This window comes from Protopterus annectens, chromosome 7.part0 (assembly GCF_019279795.1).
Source record: "Protopterus annectens isolate FY-2018-M chromosome 7.part0, PAN1.0, whole genome shotgun sequence".
Classification (NCBI taxonomy): Eukaryota; Metazoa; Chordata; order Ceratodontiformes; family Protopteridae; genus Protopterus; species Protopterus annectens.
The window spans coordinates 1050608821-1050630865 of record NC_056739.1 but is presented as its reverse complement, the minus strand read 5'-3'; the positions used below and the strand labels follow the sequence as shown (position 1 = coordinate 1050630865).

Genomic DNA, 22045 nt, shown 5'->3' with positions numbered 1-22045 from the left:
CATTTGAAGAGGACTCCGAAGAGTGGGTGCTCTGTGGAAGGGTATCTTGAGGTTCCCATGCTCTATATCTCAGAGTTCTGGACTGTGTCAGCTGTGGTTCAAAGGACATGTATGTGTGTCATTCTGGTGATGAAGGAACCAGTTGCAAGCCTGCTGAGGCAAGTGCCCCCTCCATCACCTGGAAAGCAGGCTCACCCGAAGAGGGATGGAAGCCTGGAACCGCAAAAGACAACCTTAGAACTGGGGTCACACCCTGCTCCGAAGAGCCTGGCCCCAGGGAGCCACGAGAGGACTTGGTGCTGCCAAGACAACCAGAACCGCAGTAGATGGTGCCATACTAGGGATCACGGTGACGACAGACTAGTCACGATCCCGAGGATGGGTTGGCTCCAACTGAGTCGAGGACCATAGGATAGGTTCCAGAGCCATGGTAAGATCTACCAATGAAACTGAAGAGGCTGGAACAGAGATAGGGATCGGTGTCGAGGGAGAGGAGGAATATATGTCAGTGTCTGTGGAGAAAATTCCTCAGCTCTGGGTGGGAGGGAGAATTTGGAAAGAGTTGGAATTCCTCTGGCCGCCAGGAGATGATCCACAAGTCTCACTGTGTAGAGTTCTGAAAGGCTCCTGGAGGAGTGGATTGAAATCCCAGATGGAGAATCAGGGCGTTTTAGAAAAGGACTCAACTATTGCCTGAAAAAGGTATCTACCATTGGGGAGTATCGGGTTCGAGGTAAAATTTCACCCTTCGGCACTGTGGTCAAAGGACCAGTAGGTTGTGTAGGAGGAGGGGGGGTAGTGACCTGAACTGGTGAGACTATTTTTGGTGCCAAGAGGGGCATTGGTACCATAGTGGAGGTTGGTACCATAGGAGTTGAAGTCTTGGATGATTCCATAATCAAGGACGACACCGTATAAGGGGTTAGAGGCCCTGGTGCCAAGGACGGCACCATAGAAGGGGTTTGATGTCCCAGTGCCAAGGTTGCAGATGTCAATTTAGGGATTTTTGCCTTTGGTTCCGTGTGGGCCTTAACAGATTTAGTCTCACGGGTATGTGGAGAGGAAGGTACAGATTAGATTGACTCCTCTTTTTATGTTACTTGTTAGGAGTGGTTGAGCCCTCTGCCTCAGATAAAGCCTCCGAGAAAGGAGTTTTTAGAAGACCTTTCAATATTAATTTATTTTTTCTGTCAGTCAACGTGCGGGCACTAAAGCCCTTATATAAGTCGCTAGGGGGTTGAACCTTGAAGTGCGGCACCCCGAGACAATAAACATAGGACAAATATCTGTCACAATGAAGGAAAGGCTCTGCCAGAATAATAGAAAACGAATCAGGCACACCAATGCATACACACAGTAAAAAAAAGGACGGACTGATTTTTTTTTTTTTTAATTACCAACAATGATAGTGAAGAAATACCCAACGGGTAAAGGGAAGGAAAGGAGAGCAATGGTATTAGAGATTACCACAGAGGTAAGGGTGGCCTGTACCAGCAATGGTACGAAGAAATACCAAAATTTGGTAAAGAAACAGAAAACAGTCACTCAACAGATAGCAAGGTTAAGCAAACTATAAACAACTAAACATAAAGTAGAAAATGCCAAAGGTCGAGAAAAATTATCCAAGTTGAAATATAAATTTTAAACCACTCAGCTTGAGAGCTGGCCTGATGTGTCTTGATACTCTACTTTGCAAACGAGATCTAAGGTGATAGTGAGAGGGACACTATGGGTAAGCGTAGCTCGAGAGTTTTTTGTCTGGAGCAAGCTTGTTATAGCGGTCAACTTGGTTCCGAGAACAGAACTGATACCCATCAGTAATGAATGAAGATTAACAACATCAGATAAATGTGTTAAAAACTTCACTGAGGTCTCTCCTTACCTCTGCCAAAAGCTGAGAGTGAAGATTCAAGCTTGAGAGAGTATCCAGAATAGGTACTGTCAGTTGTGTATTCTGCTGCAAAAGGGAGCTGTTAAAATAAAAATAAAAGGAGCAATATAAAACAGGCTTTTGTATAGTGAAAAATATTAGTAGAAACAGAAATATTAAATAGTATATGCAAAATAACTGTGGAGCCAGAGACACTCACTAGGAACTCAAGAAAATGAAAGAGATAAAAACATCAATAGCTCTGATGTGAGAAGTAAACTCTTAAATCCTTTACTGCAAGCATAAAAAGAGGTTTGTACTTTATTTCAGCAATCTAAACTTCTTCAGACCATTTAAAGTAAGGTTCCAACACTTAAACATGTCCACAACTAATCTAATAAAATGTTCTAACTTAAATATGAGCTGGTCAACAGAATGATCATGAAAAGGAAACAATCTGATTGGCAAAACAGTAATAAGCGCAATGAATTATGCACATTCTGGTTCAGTCCTGTAATTACAGATCAAAGAAGGATTCACTGAATAATCTAGATTGAAAGTTACAAACAAGGAACCAGTCATACGACAGTCTGCACACTTTGGGTCAAACAGGCACACATCATCGAAAAACCTTGGTTCAGAAATATATTTTTAATCAGTTTGCTAAGGTGGTTTACACTACTGAAAACAGTACTTTCACAGGTACCTTCACTGTAACTTCTTTTTAGGAAGCTTGATACTTAACGCTATGCTAATCTTCTGTATGTTACAATTCAATTTAAAAACATGACTAAAGAGTCTGAATTTTGTTGTTGTTCAAACATAATTAAAAAGGAAATAAAATTATCACTACCATGTTTAAGAAAAATACTCAAGTTTAATTAACAAACACCCTGGAACAGGAAAGTAGGCCTACAAATGAATGCACTACCTTGCCAGACACTCAATCCCTTCTCGGAAAAGAACCTGCTTCCTTGTGACCCTGAGATAGGTGTACTCATTAACCCCAAGAACAACTGTGCGTCACATTGTTGAGACTAAGAAAGATTTGACTGCCCTACACAGGCTGAAATCACAACTCAGAACAAACATTCTATCCAACACTGGACAAAAATCTTTCAGTGCTGCGAGAAACTCCTAAAATGGCACAAAAAACAGCGTGCATGTCCAAGGAAAACAGGACAGAGGATTAAGGCAATGATCTGTAAATGAGGCTTATTTTATAATCCTGGATTTTAATCCGTCACTGCCCACAGTGTGACACTGAGTCACTGAACCAGACAGTGCTCTTAGGCAGCCTCTAAAACAGAGGCGGACAGATTTAATGGATTTACCTCAATAACAAAAGCAGAGTTGGTGATTTAGTACCTAGTAAACCATCTCAAAACTATCATTATCAAAACTATCACAATACTGTAGCACTAAGGATGAGAATCAGTTCTGGCAGACAATGTTCACAACAGCCACAGTACACACAGCTGCTTAGGTGCCTGTGCCTACTACATGGCTATATCAGTTATTGGCATTTGCTTCTAAAGTGAACCAAGCTTCAAAGACTGTTCTCCTTAGACAGGAGCAAGCACACTAGTGGATCTAAACTTATATTTAAAAATGCATTTTTTTTTCTTGTTCACACATTGAATAAATGAAGATCAACAGCATGGCACCTTATTTAGACAGACAGATGAGGAGAAGAAATAGATGAATACCTATGTGCAGTCTTCCTGTGGCTTTATTACCTGGCATCTATGGTAGACAGAAAACAAGACTAAAAGATGAACATTCCTTGGATTAGTATTTACAACAGGAAAAAAGGAGAAACCGTCTTCTGTACATTAAAGGACAGATTAAAACAAGAGGAAGGAATGAGTAAACAAGATGGAGGGATCAAACTGGATAACACCAGATACTAAAAATGGTAGGGCAGCCTACACAGGGGGTTATTTGCAGAAAGACTTATCTAAATGAACTCAAATAATAAAACCTTCCATCCCAAGGGAAGATATAAACATGATTGATATGGCCTGAGGATAGCAATGAAAGCAAAGGAATTATAATCTTTCATGCAGTTACATCTAAAGATACCACATGGAGGGGTATCCTAGACACCCAATACTGAGGGAGATGGTGAGCAGCATTTGGTTAATTTGTCATGTGAGAACAAAAAGTAGCTTAGATCTCAAAATGAATAGCTATACAGAAACAAGTAATTTACAATCAATGTGTGATTCAAAATCAAATTCAGCACTGAATCAAACCAAACAAAATACAGCTGTTCTGGACATAAAGTTATATTTTGATAATATAGGGCAGTGAGTAATAAAGGATGAAAAAATTTCAAGAATGTGGCACGTGCTGTTATTAAGGAAACCAGCAAGCTAAATTAAAAAAAAAAAACAAGATACAGAAAACATTTATATGTATACAAAGGAGAACAGAAAACAAAGTAATGTGCATAGCACTAAAACTGTGATACAGTAGTTAAATATTGCTGTCTGAATGTGCTTTGTTCTCCGGCTCAGTTCTTAGCAGCAGTGCCTTCAATACGTTGCCTGCATGTTTTCCCTGTATCCATGTGCATTTTTGCTGGATGATCTGTTTTCTTCCACAGTGTCTGCCTAGGACTAGTTTCTCTCTCTTATGCCCAGTGAGAGCTGGGACAGGCTTCACCACCTCTGGAACTCTAAACCACACTGAATGGGTAATCAGGCAAAAAATGAAATAATGAATGAATAAAATACATCTATCAACTATAAAGAATGACAAGATGGTGAGGGTTAACAAATCAAAGGGGACTGACCCCAGTCATTTCACAGAAGTGCACTAAAACCTGTAAGTGGACAAGACCATAAGGCAGAAGGGCTCTAAAAACACCAAAAACTGTAAGTGAACAAGACCATAAGGCTAAAAGGTATTTAAAGTATTAACGACATCACTGATAGTCATTTTAATACATCAGGGATGACTGGTAAGATAACTAAGAGCACAGATTTAATTACCCTTTGCAACACCAGGAGCAGGAAAAACTGCCCAGTCAGTTTAACCTCAGCTGAATAATGTCACAGAAAGTTCAGTTATGTAAGTAAAATTTACTATAACAGATCTTCGATTGATAACTGCTGCAGTAGCCTTATATATATGGGTTGTATCCAGCCAAGGATACAAGAGTCAGCCAGCTTCCACAGCTTCAGGGAACCTTCCATGCACCCAAACTGTTAGGCAGCTTGAGCTGAGCTGACTAAAAGGCAAGTTTGCACGTGAAGCCCTTTAGAGCTTTCCAGCCAGCACAGAAATGGAAGTTGAAACCTGAAATTACAATGCTAGGAACAAAAATAAATGTCCACAACCTGACATAAAAAACACACCAAAAAGCAAGAGAGATGGAGGGAGGGAGTGACTACTGCAGCAGTGATTATTCAAACATCTACTGTGATGCTAAGTTTTACTTAAACAACTGTACTGTGTCCACCATATTGATCACTGCTGCAGTAGCCTTAGCTATATGGGTAGATTGCCATAGCTAACTACTTTTGGGAGGTGGAAGGAGAAGAGTCCAGGAGCCCCTGGAGAATGGTCATATCAATGCTTGATCTAGACCTACAGAAGGAATCAAGTTTATAGTACTTTGTAAAAGTAGGTACAGAGGACCAAATAGCAGCTTATAGAATACTTCTAGACTCCAACCCTTTCCAAAAAGTCATAGATGAAGACAAGGCATTGGTAGAGTGTGCCTTGACCCTGCATGAAATAGTTTTGTTATGGTTAGTACAACAAAAGGTAATAGCCATAGACAACCACTTGGAAAAAGGCTGTTTCACACAGGTTGTCCATTCTTACCATCACAAGAAATGAAAGAACAGTTATGTTAAGTCTTACCATGACAGTAGATGTCCTTTACATTCTTGTAATACTCATCACTTCTAGGATCGCTTGTCAAGGATAGCTCAACGTCCAGCCAGCATACCAAACCCTTTATTATCTACAGAGCATCAGATGTCAGATGTATGCTTCTTATGCAAGCATAGGGCATAAAAGTGATGCACTTACGCTCTCAACGCAGAACTGTAAAGGAGGGACATGTCCATGCAGAAAAAAATGAATGAAGGACGAGAAGGAGAGGAACCTCTCGGCCACTACTTAAAATACCACCCATGCTAAGGGAAGAGAAATGGAGGTAGGAGGGAGGGAGTAAATACTGCAACAGTGAAAAGGGGGGCACCTACTGTTGTGGTAAGATTTTACACTATTGTACTATGTCCTTCCATACCACTGTTGCAGTATTCATCACCTCTGGGAGAGTACAAAAGCTACTGGGGAAGGCAAGTCAAATGACATCCAGTTTGTAATGTTTTGTGAAAGTGTGAACCAAAGACCAAATAGCAGCTTCAAGGATGGAATTAGTGTCCACATATTTGAAGAAAACACAGAAGTGGCCACTGCTCTAGTAAAATGAGCCCTCACAGAAGCAGACAATTGCTTACCATGAAAAGAATAACAAAAATAATGGTCTTGGAAATCAAGGAGGAGATGGTTTGCTTACAAACTGCCAAACCCAATGTCCTGGTATGAAAAGAAACAAAAAGCTGATCAGTTTTATGAAAGGCTTTAGTTTTCTATTAGAGCTGCCTATGCAAATCCGGAGTATGCACAGCCTTCTCACAAGCAGACTGTGGAGAAGGGAAAAAAAAGAAGGAAGATGGACTGATTAAAGGGACAGCTAATTAACCTCTCTGGGCATAAAGGAAGGGTTTGTAGGGAGAGACACACTGTTTCTATGAAAACCCAAAAAGGTAGGATTGCCATCAATGCCTGTAGCTTATATAACCTTCTGGCATAGGTTAAAGCAAACAATAAAACAGTCTTCCAGGTGTAATGTTACAAAACAGCAGCAGGCACAAAAGGACCCAAGTCAGCTTTTGAAGGACAAAATTAATATCCCAAGAAGGAGAAATGGGCTTTCCTGGCGGTCTAATATGAAGGACGCCGAAACTTCTTGACCTCAACCTAGAGGCCACAGGAATAAGTGGCAGATAGACAGAAATGGCTGACAAGAGTGGGCATTCACTGAAGAATATGCCAAGCCTGTATGCAGTAGTTCACACAGGTATTAAAGAATCAAAGGGACCCCCACCGAAAAGGGGTTCTGGTGATGTGTAAGACACCAAACAGAAAATCTCTTAAATTTGGACATACAGGATTTTCTGGTATTGGGATTCCTGGCCCTAAGCATATCCCCAGAAAACTGGTATCAGAAAGGAATAAAAACTCTAATCACCCAAAGCGTCAGTTGAAGAGTGGACAGATGAGAGTGAAGAAGAGTACCTTTGCCCTGTGGGAGAAACTCCATGAGTTGAGGTAACTTGTAATGATTACCCCTGACAAGATGACATAAGAGGGAGAACCAGTGTTGTGTGGGCCAAAAAAAGGAGTGACCAGCAAGACGTTTGGACAGTCCTTTTCAATTCTGTGAAGGAACGTTGGAAGAAGAGGAAAGACATACACTAACATTCTCTTCCAAGAAAAAGACATGGCATCCACCTTACAAGCCAAAGGAATTGGGACTCTAGAACAGAAGTGAGGGAGCTGCCTGTTCAGATGGGAGGCAAAAAGATCTACTTGAGGAATACTCCACTGATGAATTATGTCCAGAAACACATATCTGTGAAGCCTTCATTTATGAAGCTGTGTCCTCGACCTGCTGAGAGAATCTAACACCGGATTGTGCTCTGAAGGTATATAAACTGCCTGTAGGGTGACCTGCAGACTGAGTGCTATTTCCCATGCTTGAAGAGCCAGTTTGCAAAGAAGGTAGGACCTCATGTTCCCTTGTTTGCTGATGTACCACATGACTGCGTTTGTGTCTGTAAAAACCTTCAAGGTATTCAGGATCCAGAGCGCATAGAAAGCTTGAAGGGTCAGAATGACAACCTGCATTTCCTTGATGTTGATGTGATCCATCCTCTGCTGAAGTAACCAAAGGCCCCATATCTTTAGGGTGCCTAAAGTGGCTTTTCCCTCCCAGCTCTGATAAGTCTGTGAAGAGTTCCTGAGATGGCTGAGGAGGTTGGAAGGGAACACCTGGTAGATTTGGCAGCTATCACTCAATCCAGTGAAATTAAAGTTTGAGATAAGGGAGCAGAGACATGAGATGATCCAGTGAGTGCAGGTGTTGAAGCCATACTGATTTCAGGTACCACTGAAATGTCCTCATATTAAGTCTGGCACAGGGGAAGCATGGGAATAGTGGAGGCCATGAATCCTACAGTCCTGAGAAACTCCCTGGCTGAAAGAGAGGACAGGAAAAGCATAGACAGGAAATCATTTGTGAGGGAAAAAAACTTGGTGGTAGGAAGAGATGCCAGCATTGGAACAGACTGGAAACTGCAGCCTAGGAAAATGTGGCCCTGAGATAGAGTCAACGTTGACTTTTGAAGGTTGACAGTGAACTCCAGGCTGCACAACAAAAGCTGGCTAAAATTAAGATCCTTTCCCAACTTGGAATGGGATGGAGCCTGAAGCAAGAAGTCATCCAGATAACGAAATACATGAATGCCCTGAAGCGTGGAAAAGGCGACCACAGGGGACAGACAATTGATGAACACCCTTGGGGCCATTGAAAGCCCAAACAGCAAAGGAGAGAACTGAAAATGAGAGGAACACAAACACAGAAATGCAAATATTTCCTGAATAGAGGGTGGATAGGGATGTGAAGTTAAGTGTCCTTCAGATCCAGGGAAGCCAGAAAGGCCTGGGGGAGTAACAGAGGAGATACAGCTTGTAGAGAGAGCATTTGGAAGGAAGCCACCATGAGAAAGGTGCTCAGGAAGTAAAGATCTAGGACAAGTCTCCAAGAACCCTCCTTTCTGGGAACCAGAAACATCTTGGAATAAAACCCAAACACTTTTCTGTCTGCAGAACTGTTTCAATGGTACCCTAGACAAACAGACCTTCCAACACTCCTGGAAAATGAGGAAGCCATTCTGCAGGGGGTTGGGGAATACTGGAAAAAGAGGGAAGGTTTTTCCAGGTCATAACGTAACCCTGTCAGATAATGTAGAGAAACAAGGTGTCTGTGCCAAATTGGGAGAGAAAGAGAAAGACTTCGGGACAAGGGAACTGGGACAAGAAGAAGAAAGGGCAGTCAGATGGCTGCAGATTTGTCAGTAAAGGATTGCTTCTGTGGCTTGGGCATTCAAATAGGCTTATCAGAAAAAAACATGCCTGGGAGCCTTCTTACCTTTGTAAGACTGTCTAGGCAGTCTACTTAAAAAATAAGTTTTACTGGGATAGTTCCTCTGAAATTGGGGATAGTAGAGACAAAAATATGTTTCACATCTTTCATGACCATAGCTTGATCCTATAATGTCTTGAAAAGATCAGCCAAAGCAGTACCAAATCAATTATGGTTATCCAAGGGAACATCCAGAAGTTTTGCCTTGATATCATCTGGCAAAGCCTGAAGATGAAGCCAGGAATAGCATCACATCATCGCAGATCCAGAGGCAGCAGCCTTGAAAAATGTATCTGCTGCATCACAGCTGCATTTGATAGAGTGATGGGCAACTTGAGACATGTAATTTAGCAAGAAGAGGGCTGAAGCCTTACCCTCAGGGTTATACATATGGGAACAATTTTTCCAATATGGGAAAGAAGAAACAGGATGTACCATGTCATAAAAATCTGGTATTTGATGCCCCTCGTAGGCTTAAGTAGCCAAAGTATATATCTTTTTACCAGTCCTTTCCACAGCTCTACTGTCCTTATCGGATGGAAGGGGCTTGGAAAAAAGCAACATCCTATGAGGCTTATCAGTATACACAGAAATAACTGTAGGATCAAAGGAAGGGCACTTGTACAAGAACCTACAGGCATCTGGCACCTTAAAGAACCCGTCAGGTTTCTGGGGAGCTGGAGGCTGAGAATTTGGTGTCAGGGAAGCAGTAGTGAAGGTATCTAATAGAGCAGCCAACACAGGAGCTACAGCAGAAGGTTTAGGAGACTCAATTTGTAGCAACTCATAATACCTCTTCTGGACGTCCAATAGTTGGAAGCAATCCCATTTGAAATTTTCCATCATATGCAGGACCTTATCAACAAAAGAAAGTTCCTCCAAAGGAGAATCAGGACTGATTGGCTCTGAGGAGGAGGAGGACCTTAGTCTAAAGGTGAAGGCAACTGAGAGTAAAAGGCTAGGGAGTCAACCTCAGAATCCAAATCCTTGTCTGAAGATTCTGGGTCTCTAGCTCTTTTAGGGGTAGAGAATCAAGAAGGTGTAGGAACTGAAACACTCTGAGGAGGCTTCAATGCCATCAAGGCATTGAACAAACTTTGAGTAAAGTCCTGCCATTCACATTGTGGATCCCTGGTAGCTGACACCACATGATTAGTCCTCTGCCTTTTCTTCACTGAGGTGGCCATGCTGACAAAACGCAGAGGTCTGGACACCTGCCTGGATTCTATTAAGCTACCTGGTACCTCTTCCCTAACAAGTATCTGAGGAATTCCCCTGAGCCCCTCGGAAATAACCAGCAGTGGTTCCCCCTCAACATCACAGTGGATGTTTGCAGTGCCACTGAGGATGTGCAAGGAGCAGGTTCTGTGCCAGCCTCCAAGAAGTTGCATAAACAAAACAAAGGTAATGCTGGGCTATCATTGGGGATCACTGACTTCAACAGACACGTCTGGTGGAGGATGAACAGTAGCAGGCTCAGGTCTAGACTTCTTGGCCTTCTTTTTAAATGGTGGCTGTACCTTGGGCAAGCAGATTCTGCCATAGTACCCTGGGCCAGAAGCTTGAGACATTGGTTCTCAACTTAAGTGGAAAGTGAAGAAAGGCAGCTATGTAAGGTCTTGGGTACAAAGGCCTGACAGATGGAACACAGAGTGCAGTCATGAGATGAACCTAAGCAAAACAAGGACCTATCGTATCAGTCTTTATGTTGAATTTGTCTTCCACACTGACATTTCCCTTATTTGGATGACAAGTAACCCACTGAAAAATACAAGAAAAAGAAAAAAAGAACCACAACAGAGTACTTATCTGAAAGATGTAGGCTCGGTATAATTAGCAAATGTGAAGCATATTCAGACCAATGTACAACACTGACCTTTAGACTGGCGGCAACAAAGTTCGGAGTTGGGAGCATACATGCATCACCATTATGTCCTACACTTCCACAAGGAGCATACATCTGATGTACAATGCTCCCTATATAATAAAGGCTTTGGTGTACTGGCCAGACATCGGGCTACCCCTGGCAGGAAATTCCAGAGGTTATGAATTCTGCATGAGTGATATGGAAGGACATCAAATGATGTGAACAGCTGAAAGATTTAGTTCTATTAAGATAGTATCAGAGTTGTGTGTGGACATCCAAGGTATTGAGTATCCACCCACCCACAGAGGTCAGAACAATCAGTAACACTGTTTTCCATATTATGAACTTCAAGTCAGCCTGATTAGCTGGGTTCATATGATGAAAGTGTTAGCCTTTCTAACACAAAATTATGATTCCCAAGGAGGGGGCCACTAGTTGGCCCCTTATGCAAAACCCCTTTCAAAAACATTTTGACATGAGACTGCACTGGAAGAGGAGGATCCATGGGCAAACATGCTGAAATGGCTGATAAATGAACCTTGATAATGGAATAAGAAAGGCCATAAGATAGTAGCTCACACAAATACTGTAGAACCAGACAACTAGTCCTAAATGGGTGCTATTGATGTTGCTAGCACTAGAAAACCTTTTTCCATGACCCTAACATCTAGGCAGTCAACTGAAGCTGATTGATGTTGGGATGCATTAAACACCCCTGTTCCCCCTGTTCTTGTGTGAGTAGATCCAGTCTGTGAGGAAGCTTGTGAAAATTCCTCTGGCCATCTCCAAAAGGAGAGAAGTACAGTTGCCTGGGCCAGAAATGTGTCACCACAATGATCTTGGGGAATTCCTTCTGAATCTTCAGAAGTAAGCTGAATATTAGTGGAAAAGGTAGAAAAGCATAAAGGAATATTCCTGTCCAAGGAAATAAAAGGCATTCGTCTTCCAGACCTTCTTGGAAAGAGTCATGGAACAAATTCTTGTCAGTTGACTGTTAATAGTTCAGAGAGGAGGCAAACAGGTCTACTTGAGGAACTCCCCATGGATGGATCAAATATTGTTAGACACTCTGATCTATTTTCCATTCATGTGGGTCTGCCCTGGTCTTGCTTAGCTTGTCTGCCACACAATTTTGCTCTAACGGAATGTAGGATGTCAGTACAATGAGACTGTGTTGTGAAGCTATAGTCCAAGCCAACATGGCTAGTCTGCAAAGTAGTATGACCTGGTTCCCCCTTGCTTGTTGATGTACCACTGGACTGTGGTATTGTCTGTAACCATGTGAAGAGGTCCCAAAGATGGTTCAGAGAATTGAGTGCCTTGATCAAGGCAAGCATCTTCTTGACAATTATGTGCTTTCACCTGTCCTCGGTGTCTCCCCCCTCCTCCCCCATGCTTTTTATCCTTCCTGAAACTGCTCCCCAAGCAAAGTCTAAAGCACCTCTGACTGACTGCTTTGGAGCAGGGAGTGAGAAGGGGAGTCCCGGCTTTAAAGATATTTGCTGTGTTCTGCCCTGGGTTTGAAAAGATAAAAGGTGTTGATGTTGGAACCAAAGAGATTTCAGACATTACTATGTCTTTCTCATGTGCAGTCTTACCAGGGGTATCATGAGAATCATAAATGCCATGATATCCAAAATCTTGAAGGATTCCCTTGCAGTGACCAAAGTCTTGAGTGGAAAACCTTCCACTGTCATCTGTAATCTTGATGAATGATTTTCAGAATCCATTTGTCTGAAACTGTGTGTTGCAAGACAGAAAAATGATTCAGGCTTTCTGGAAGAAAAAAAGAGCGGGGATGGTTCACAAGATCTCTTGAAAAGTCATTCAGACTTGTCGGATTGTCCTTGGTTTTGGAAACTCCTTGCCATTTCTTCTTAAACATCTGTTTACTTGTTGAGGCATTTTTTTATTTTTTTGCCAAAATTGGATGGGGAGGTAAAAAAAATTCTTGGAAAATTTGAAATAAGAAGACTGACAATCCTTAAGAGATTCCCTGGATCTGCTTGCCCCTTTCATTACACTTTTTGATCACCTCTGTAGCAGAGGGGCCAAACACTGAATCTCTATTCAATGGAGAATTTAAAATCTCATTCTTAACATTATCTGAGAGTTTCTGAGAATGCAGTGATGCAAGTCTCTTCAAAACAGTACCAGTGGCTATAGCCCTGCAAGAAGTATTAATAGAGTCATACACACACCGTAAACAATGAGTAGTGACTTGTGTAATAGAAGAAACAAAGTTATTTAAAGCAGTTTTTTCTTCATAAGAAAAAATGCAGATAAAACATTCCTCATACTTTCACAATTTATCAGAACAAGCCTTAACAGACGAGACCGACAAGTCAAAATTCTGAAAATCAAAGTTGCAGAAGCATACACTTTTTTCCCATACCTATCAGTAATTTTCCCATACTTATCAGAAATAGAAAGATGCTTGGCAGCCATAGTGTCAACTAAAGCTACAACTGTCGGGTCAGGTTATAAACATTTTAAAAAATTAGGAACTTTACATATCCTAACTGTTTTTTATGGGCAGCTGGCTGACTATCATGAAAACTGTAGGCAGTAACACACACATCCTATAAAGCAAACAGAACAGGAGGAATAGGAATAGGTTCTGGAAAATCCTTCTGTAACAACTCATAGCATTTTCTGAAGGATTGAGAAACCTCAAGAGTTCTCCCACTGAAATCTTAGGAAAATCTGAAGAGAAAACCCTGCATCTGTCACTGCATCTTCCTGTTCAGATTCAGAATCTTGAATCTCTTCAGGAAAAGAGGAATCCCTCTTTCTTTTACCAGAAACTATTTCACAAGAAGAATCAATAGCCTAAATTAAACCCTTAAGCCAGATCCAGTAAACTACACCTATCCAAAGTAAATTGGGTAGACACACGCTTGGTTTCCTTCTTTTTGATAGGAAATATGGGGCCATCTGTGTTACTAATGGCAGCAGCAGCTTCCCCACAGATGGACATAGCATTCTGACACAACAGGGGAAACCTGGCCTGTTCCAACATCCAACACTGACAAGACAGGTTCTCCCTTGCCCAGTGGGGGGGGGGGGGGGGGGCTAACAGCCACAGAGAACTTGGTTAACACCCCTGGTCCACAGTGGCTGTAGGTACTATACCAGAGGGATTCAGGGTAAAAACAACTAGTCTGAGGTACAACAATGGGCACTGCAGATTCACCTACCAGTGGCTGAGGTAAATTGCTAACCGGTTGTGGTGACAAAAGCTGTTAGCTTATTTATTTATTTTGCAGCCAATATGGTGCTATGAGCAGCATTTCTGGCTTGTCCTCTTATCTTCTATAAGTACTTGGAGACTGAAGGTACTGAAGGAAAGGTATACAGAAATGGACCTACCCAGGTTACAGGGAAAACATCTGTTGCCCAGGTCAAAAAGGAAAAGTATCCTGGTGCAAAATATCAAGTGGTTTATTTTCCTGAGAAGCAAAAATGTCTACTTTGAGTAAATCCCACCTTTGAACCAAATCCAAAAATACATCCTTGTGTAACATTCACTTGAATGGTCCCATTTCTGTCCTGCTCAGATGGTACAGTAAATAATTCTACTGAGATGGGATACAAAAGACCCACAGAGTCAGGCCTGACTCCTTGGCCAGAACCCATGCTTGTACTGCTAATCAGAACACCAGGTAGGATTGGGCTCTTTCCCATTTGCTGAGGCATCATATCACTGTTGTGCTGTTGGATACAATGTCCCCTACTGCCAAACAGGACTGAATCACTTGATGGCTACAATGGCTTGCTATGTAAGACATTTGATGATGATTTATCTCCTCCTGAGGTTCTTGTCAAAAGCCCCTTGAATGCTTTGTTTCCCCAGTATTATGCCTGAAGCATCTATGATGAATGTCTAGTTGTCCAGACATGCATTAAGGGGAACCCCCAGATTGAAATGAATCTGATGAATCTATCCAGAGATCTCTTTTTGATGTAGAGTAGGAATGGGAGAGGGCACTGCAAGGACCAAGCATGCTGGCACCATCTGCTTATTAAGTACCACTACACCTTTCTCATGTGCAACTTTGTTAGAGGTACTATTACAAAGAAAGACACGTAGTCCCACACTCCAGGGAATTACATTACAACATTATTATTCTTCCATACTGTTGTCTGGAAATATGACAGAAACAACACTGCCTCACAGCAGAAGGGGTAGCAAGGTAATTTGTTCTTCTGTGAAATTATATATCCTTTAATTCCAGACTGGCCAAATAATCTTGCAGGAAGTGTAAAGGTAGAAGAGTTTGTAATGGCAGCATCTTGAATTCTGGTGGGGATAGAAGATAATAAAAGAGCTTGAGTTACACAACCTCAGGGTTTAGATGCTAAGCATTTCATTAAATGTAACTACGAAGCTATTGTTGCTCCATACATGGTAGCAGCTATAACGTAAGTGTTAGGAAGAAATGACTGGCTTATGACACAACCCCTCCCAGACCATTGTAAAAGTATTTAGAGTTACATGTCAGGTTATAAAGAAAAATAAATTGTTTTGATTGTAGGAAGCAAACCCCCCTAAGGATTTTCAAACTAAAAACACTTATGACATTTTCTTGAAGCTAGGAACTGTATGGAGTAAAAATGTGCTCATTCTCATTCAGATACTTTCTCCTCCCCCAATCTGTCTATGTCTCCTTGTGACAAGAACTTTTGCAGCAGAGATGAGACCAGGTTTACTTGGTTCCCAGAGACTGAAGGGATACCCAAGAATTTTGACTCAATTAGGAAAGGTAACCTATTATCTATGTCTTATGACTTGAAGTACACACTTGTCCTGAGTGGTGGTCTTCTACAGCTTCACTAAGAGGAATAAGTGATCTCCTATCTTTAACTCTGGAAGGGAGATAGAAGACTGATGAGAGGGTGGATGGCGAGTGGCAGGAGGGATTAGCTTGGCTGAATCTCAACAGTTCCTTCTTCTGTCCCAGACAGCCGTCAGGTTTCCCTTTATAATCTGCTTAGCATTTCTTCTTGCAATGGCCCTTCTTATCCTACAACTGTTTCCCACAGTCTTGTCTAGGGTAGGTTGCCAATACTTTGTAGAGTAGTTTCTTCTATATCTAGGAGCTGAGGAATGAAAAAGCTGACAGGCTGCTTAATCTTTCTTTTCTCCTCTAGTTTCTTAAACATATTCTCTGTAGTAGTCCAAAGAGGGCATCAAAGAGTTCTACTTTTACATGGTCTGACAGGGGTTTGTTTCCCCATAAATTTGGATACTGCTAAATTAATTAATGCGTAGGCACATGGCTTACTGATATCCACTTTGTTTTACTATCACTTATTGTATTGCCATAAAATACTTAAAATTGTCTTAATATACCTCATCACCTTAATATCAGATTCAGGATTAGTCAAATACAAAAAATTTTGCAGCACCACACCAAAAAGCCAAACAGAAAAAAAACACAGCTACAGAAGTAAAAATATACTGTTTAATAACCTCTAGTGCCTCAGAAAAAGCCTTCCAGGAATACAAACCAATTCATAAAACTACTAGATTAAAAATACACAATTAACATGTAATTAACATCCTAATCAATCAAATACTTCTAACTGCATTCATTATTTAACCCTTCTGGAACCAGGATATTGTATTTTAAAATATATACCGCCTCTTTGTACAATATTTTTTTCTTTCAGAGTCCCCAACTCACCCATATGTAATGTAACCTGCTCCAAAATACAACCTCTCAATATACAGCATTACTTTGATGTAAATCTTTAAAATGTAAAGCCAGAGGGCTTTCCAAATAAACTTTCCTAATATCTCTAATATGCTCTTGAAACCTAGTTTTAAAAGCCCTCTGGCTTTCCCCAATATAAAACAAAACACAGGGGCACTGTAAAACATAAATAATCCCTTCAGTATTACAAATGAACTGTTGAAAAGGCTTAAACTTCATCTTATTAATTTTAGGAAAATAATTCACTAATTGATTACATACAGAGAACATTTTCCACATTTCGACATACCATAATTTACCCCAATATGTTTATGAATATTTATTGTAGGAAGAACAAATTTATTATGAACTACTATGTCAGCTATACTTCTGCCCTTCTTAAAAGAAACATATGGATAAACATTAAACCTATTAACCAGATCTTTATCCTTAAATAAAATGGGCCAATAGTATTTTAATAAATTAACCATCTGTTCACCAATGACACTATACACAGTCACAAAATAAATGTCCCTTCTACTGTTATGGGCATGATTTCTTCTGTTCGTATATCTATCATTATAATAAACAACATTCACCCTACCATCCTTCCTACATTCCAAATACTTAAAATTACCTATCCATTGTATATCATCTCTCTCACTAATACAATTTATTACCTTCTGTCTTTTTACTATAACTTTTTGTAGGGAATCCAATACTTCCTGCTTATTATACCCCCTTCTAACAGGCATCTCCATTGTTCTATAGATTTCCTTAAAAAATCTGTATATTGGCTGCACAATCTATTAAGTCTTAAAAATTATCCATAAGGAAACGCAGAGATAAGGTGATGGGGATGGCAACTAGATCCATGTAAATATACATTATCCCACTCTAATTTTCTATGAACAGAGGTTATAATTTTCCCTTCATTACTGGCATCCTTAAGAACCAGATCCAAAAAAATTAACCTCATGTCTGAACTGTAAGCCATCAAACAAACTGAAACTTGTTTTCCTGTAACTTTTGTACAAACTGATGAACTACAGTATTACCCCTTAACACAAAAAACTCAAGTCAACTATGTATCGATAGTACTTAACTACATGTTCTTAAAAAAAATATTGTTCATACAAATATTCTAAGCTCAAATGTGGCTATCGTCAAGTTAGCATTGGGGCAAAAGATGCCCCCATTGCGGTACCCTGTTTTTGATGAAAAAGTTCATTGTTAAAACTAAAAAAAGTTATCCTTTAAACAAAATAACAATTTCAATAATATAACTAGAAAGGGGAGTATCTCCCAAAAATGCTGTAATGCTTCTTCCTCCTGATTATGTTGAATATCAGTATACAAAATAATTTTGGAATACAAACAAAGCTGCTACTTCTTGACTACCACACCAGTTATATCCCTGAACATGTGCCCCTTGACTTTTTAGTTAAAGGCTCTAAGTAAATAACATACAAGAGAGAAGAAATGAGACATACCTGCTTAATCTCCTTATTCAAACTCCTCAAGTTATCAGAAATGACTCCTCACATCTTTGTGTGTCTGATGCAGTAGACTGAATGATGTAATTAAATCAAAAGGTGCTTCAAAGTATTAGTTTATGGGTGTGCACACTTATGCAACTAGCGCACTGTACATTTTTTATTTTTTATATTTTTCCCCTAACAGATTTGTTTGTTTTTCAATTGAATTGTACAGGTTATAGGTCACATTAAAGGTGGGAAAAGTTTTGAAATGATTTATTGTGGTCTCATTTTTTATATCACAAAAACCTGGCATTTTAACAGGGGTTTTAAGTCAGCAAACTCAACAACGTAATTTCAAAAGATGTAGTACAGGATGGCACAACTCCTCCTCTGCTTGAACAGAGTTCGATTTATTTTCCAATAAAATATTCCAGAAACCAACACAAAACAACTTTAAAAACTTAAAAACATAATGAGTTAAGCGCTTTCATCTGACAAATGCAGACTTCATCAGAACTACCATTTTTGTTTCAGTGACTGATTATATACATACGCATACGATTTTGGCGCCTTTAACTTATTTAAAAATTTAAAGTGATATCAACTTAAAAGAATACATACAAAAACATCCTTTGTTGACAGACACTTAACACTGTATATAACTAAATACTAACCATATGCAAGAATGCACTGATCAATCTATATATATATATATATATAGATATAAGTTTTGCATACATAGAAAACAATCTATACATAATTTTCACGCAAAGGGTGGGATAAATATCTCATGACACTTGGTATAACAATAAATAATAAAAATGTAAAAATGTATATGTATATGTAAAAATACAATTGTACTAGTACCAAACTTGTATTGAATTGTTCCTAAAACATACTCTCTATGTCACACATAAAAACGGCTTAATGCTTATGTAGTCATTAATGCCTGGGAATCTGGTGGCATCAGTTAATATTTGCCAGTTGCTTTCTTTTTTAGCTAACATGGCCTTCACATTGCCACCCCTTGACGTCATATTCACTTGATCTATTATGATAAATTTAAATTTGTGAAGTTCCCCATATTTGATTACATGTCTACTAAGGGCATTATTTTTATCTTTATTTTTAATACTATACATATGTTCATAAATACGACATCTTAACCGCCTTTCCGTTTTTCCTACATAAAACGTGGAACAAGTCTCACAAGTTGCCATATATACCACAAATCTAGTATTACAGTTGCCTGCCCTACCATTAATGTATGTACCATTAAAATTGTCTAATCTACATCCATCCTTTTCATTAATATAGCTACACTGTTTACAAGTACCACACTTCATAGTTCCTTTTTTCTTTTTTGAAACATCATGTGCATTATATTCTATCATCTTTTTCATACCCTATATATTTGATCCCTAACACTGAACAGTAACCATCCAAAACACGTGTTTAAGAATATATTCAAAGGGCAGTGTATCAGGGCTGCCCGAATGTCATCGACAAAGGATATTATGTTACATGAAATTCAGTACATCAGGTCTATGTTCAGTGTTAGGGGTTATCCTGAACATTTACTTACCGATGTGGTTAGATATATTAGTTCAGAATGGGGTTTGAAGTACAAACCCTTATTGGGTAACTCAACTTCTATTTCATTGTATGGTAATAAGGACAATAAGGACCAAATATATAGGGTATGTGTATTAACTTATTCTCCGGTAGTAAAATATATAGAGAATATTATAAAACAGCATTGGAAATTGATTATGATGGAAGATAATATAGCACAGAAAGTAGGTGCATTTCCCAAATTTATATACAAGACAGGTCCAAACTTGAAAAAGATGATAGAATATAATGCACATGATGTTTCAAAAAAGAAAAAAGGAACTATGAAGTGTGGTACTTGTAAACAGTGTAGCTATATTAATGAAAAGGATGGATGTAGATTAGACAATTTTAATGGTACATACATTAATGGTAGGGCAGGCAACTGTAATACTAGATTTGTGGTATATATGGCAACTCGTGAGACTTGTTCCGCGTTTTATATAGGAAAAACGGAAAGGCGGTTAAGATGTTGTATTTATGAACATATGTATAGTATTAAAAATAAAGATAAAAATAATGCCCTTAGTAGACATGTAATCAAATATGGGGAACTTCACAAATTTAAATTTATCATAATAGATCAAGTGAATATGACATCAAGGGGTGACAATGTGAAGGTCATGTTAGCTAAAAAAGAAAGTAAATGGCAAATATTAACTGATGCCACCAGATTCCCAGGCATTAATGACTACATAAGCATTAAGCCGTTTTTATGTGTGACATAGAGAGTATGTTTTAGGAACAATTCAATACAAGTTTGGTACCAGTACAATTGTATTTTTACATATACATTTTTACATTTTTATTATTTATTGTTATACCAAGTGTCATGAGATATTTATCCCACCCTTTGCGTGAAAATTATGTATAGATTGTTTTCTATGTATGCAAAACTTATATCTATATATAGATTGATCAGTGCATTCTTGCATACGGTTAGCATTTAGTTATATACAGTGTTAAGTGTCTGTCAACAAAGGATGTTTTTGTATGCATTTTTTTAAGTTGATATCACTTTAAATTTTTAAATAAGTTAAAGGCGCCAAAATCGTATGCGTATGTATATAATCAGTCACTGAAACAAAAATGGTAGTTCTGATGAAGTCTGCATTTGTCAGATGAAAGCGCTTAACTCATTATGTTTTTAAGTTTTTAAAGTTGTTTTGTGTTGGTTTCTGGAATATTTTATTGGAAAATAAATCGAACTCTGTTCAAGCCGAGGAGTTGTTGTGCCGTCCTGTACTACATCTTTTGATTTTAACAGGGGTGTATACACTTTTTATGTCCACTGTATACACTTAAACTCCATTATACTATTTGGGAATGCAAAGGTTAACATTGCCCAAATCAAATTCTCAGCAAACTTTATCAAATGTTTTTTTCTACATTGAAACCAATCAATAATAGTTTTGTTTTACATTTGGTTCCCCTCCAAATCATCAGTGTTCTAATATCACCATCAAATGTCAATCTCCCTTCCACAAAACCAAACTGATCCATATATATCACATTTGGACACATTTTTACCATTCTCTTAGTATAGATAAAAGCTTTAAAATCTTGGTTTAGGATTGAAATTGGTCTATATAAGGTATGGTCCATGGAATCATTGCCTTCCTTTGGTAATACTAAAACTACTGACTTCTTCCATCATATAGGCATCCTCATTCAAAACATTATTAAACAGTGCCTTCTAAATCTCCAACAGCCTCCATCCTCCTAGCTTCCAAATTTCTATGGGAATTCCATCTATTCCCAGTGATTTCCCTGTTGCTTGATTATACATCACATTTTTATTTGCCCTTTAACTCTTCTAATTGTTAATTGTTGAGCTTAGTTCAACAATCTTTGGAGTATTTAAATTTCCAAAAGCTTACAAGAGTGTCTCTTCCCAATTTTCCCACTCCTCTGCTCTATTAGGATTTTCAAAAATGTGTTAAAATACCTTTCCTGTCTATTCAGTATTCCTAGGTAACCTTTTTGTGATATGGTCTCAAGTTTTTCAACAGCACTTTCTACTTTCCACTGTCCAAGTCTTCATACTAAACATTTCTGTGCTATGGGATTACTGTAAAAAAATTAGAAGTTATGTACCTACCATAACGTTCCATGTTAGTTGTCTTCTCTCGCCTTCTTTCTTGCTGGATGGGTTCGGAGCCGATCCTCGGCTCAGACTCGGCACTTGCTTTAGCTTGAGAACTCCTTTTACCAGCTCGAGGCAACCCTATATCCCATGATGCAAGGCGGAACTACCTCAGATCTCGTTTGGTAGCTAACCTA

The 22045-nt window shown here is 39.3% G+C and overlaps 1 protein-coding gene across 3 annotated transcripts in view; it reads right to left on the bottom strand.

Annotated features, from left to right (window-relative positions):
- FANCD2 (FA complementation group D2) overlaps positions 1-22045 on the bottom strand; it is a 1694389-nt gene that overhangs the window by 1432250 nt on the left and 240094 nt on the right. For all 3 annotated transcript variants that reach the window (XM_044077594.1, XM_044077597.1, XM_044077595.1), the window contains exon 10: positions 1883-1970. In XM_044077594.1, the coding sequence (XP_043933529.1) occupies positions 1883-1970 (88 nt within the window). The remainder of the gene's footprint in view (positions 1-1882; positions 1971-22045) is intronic.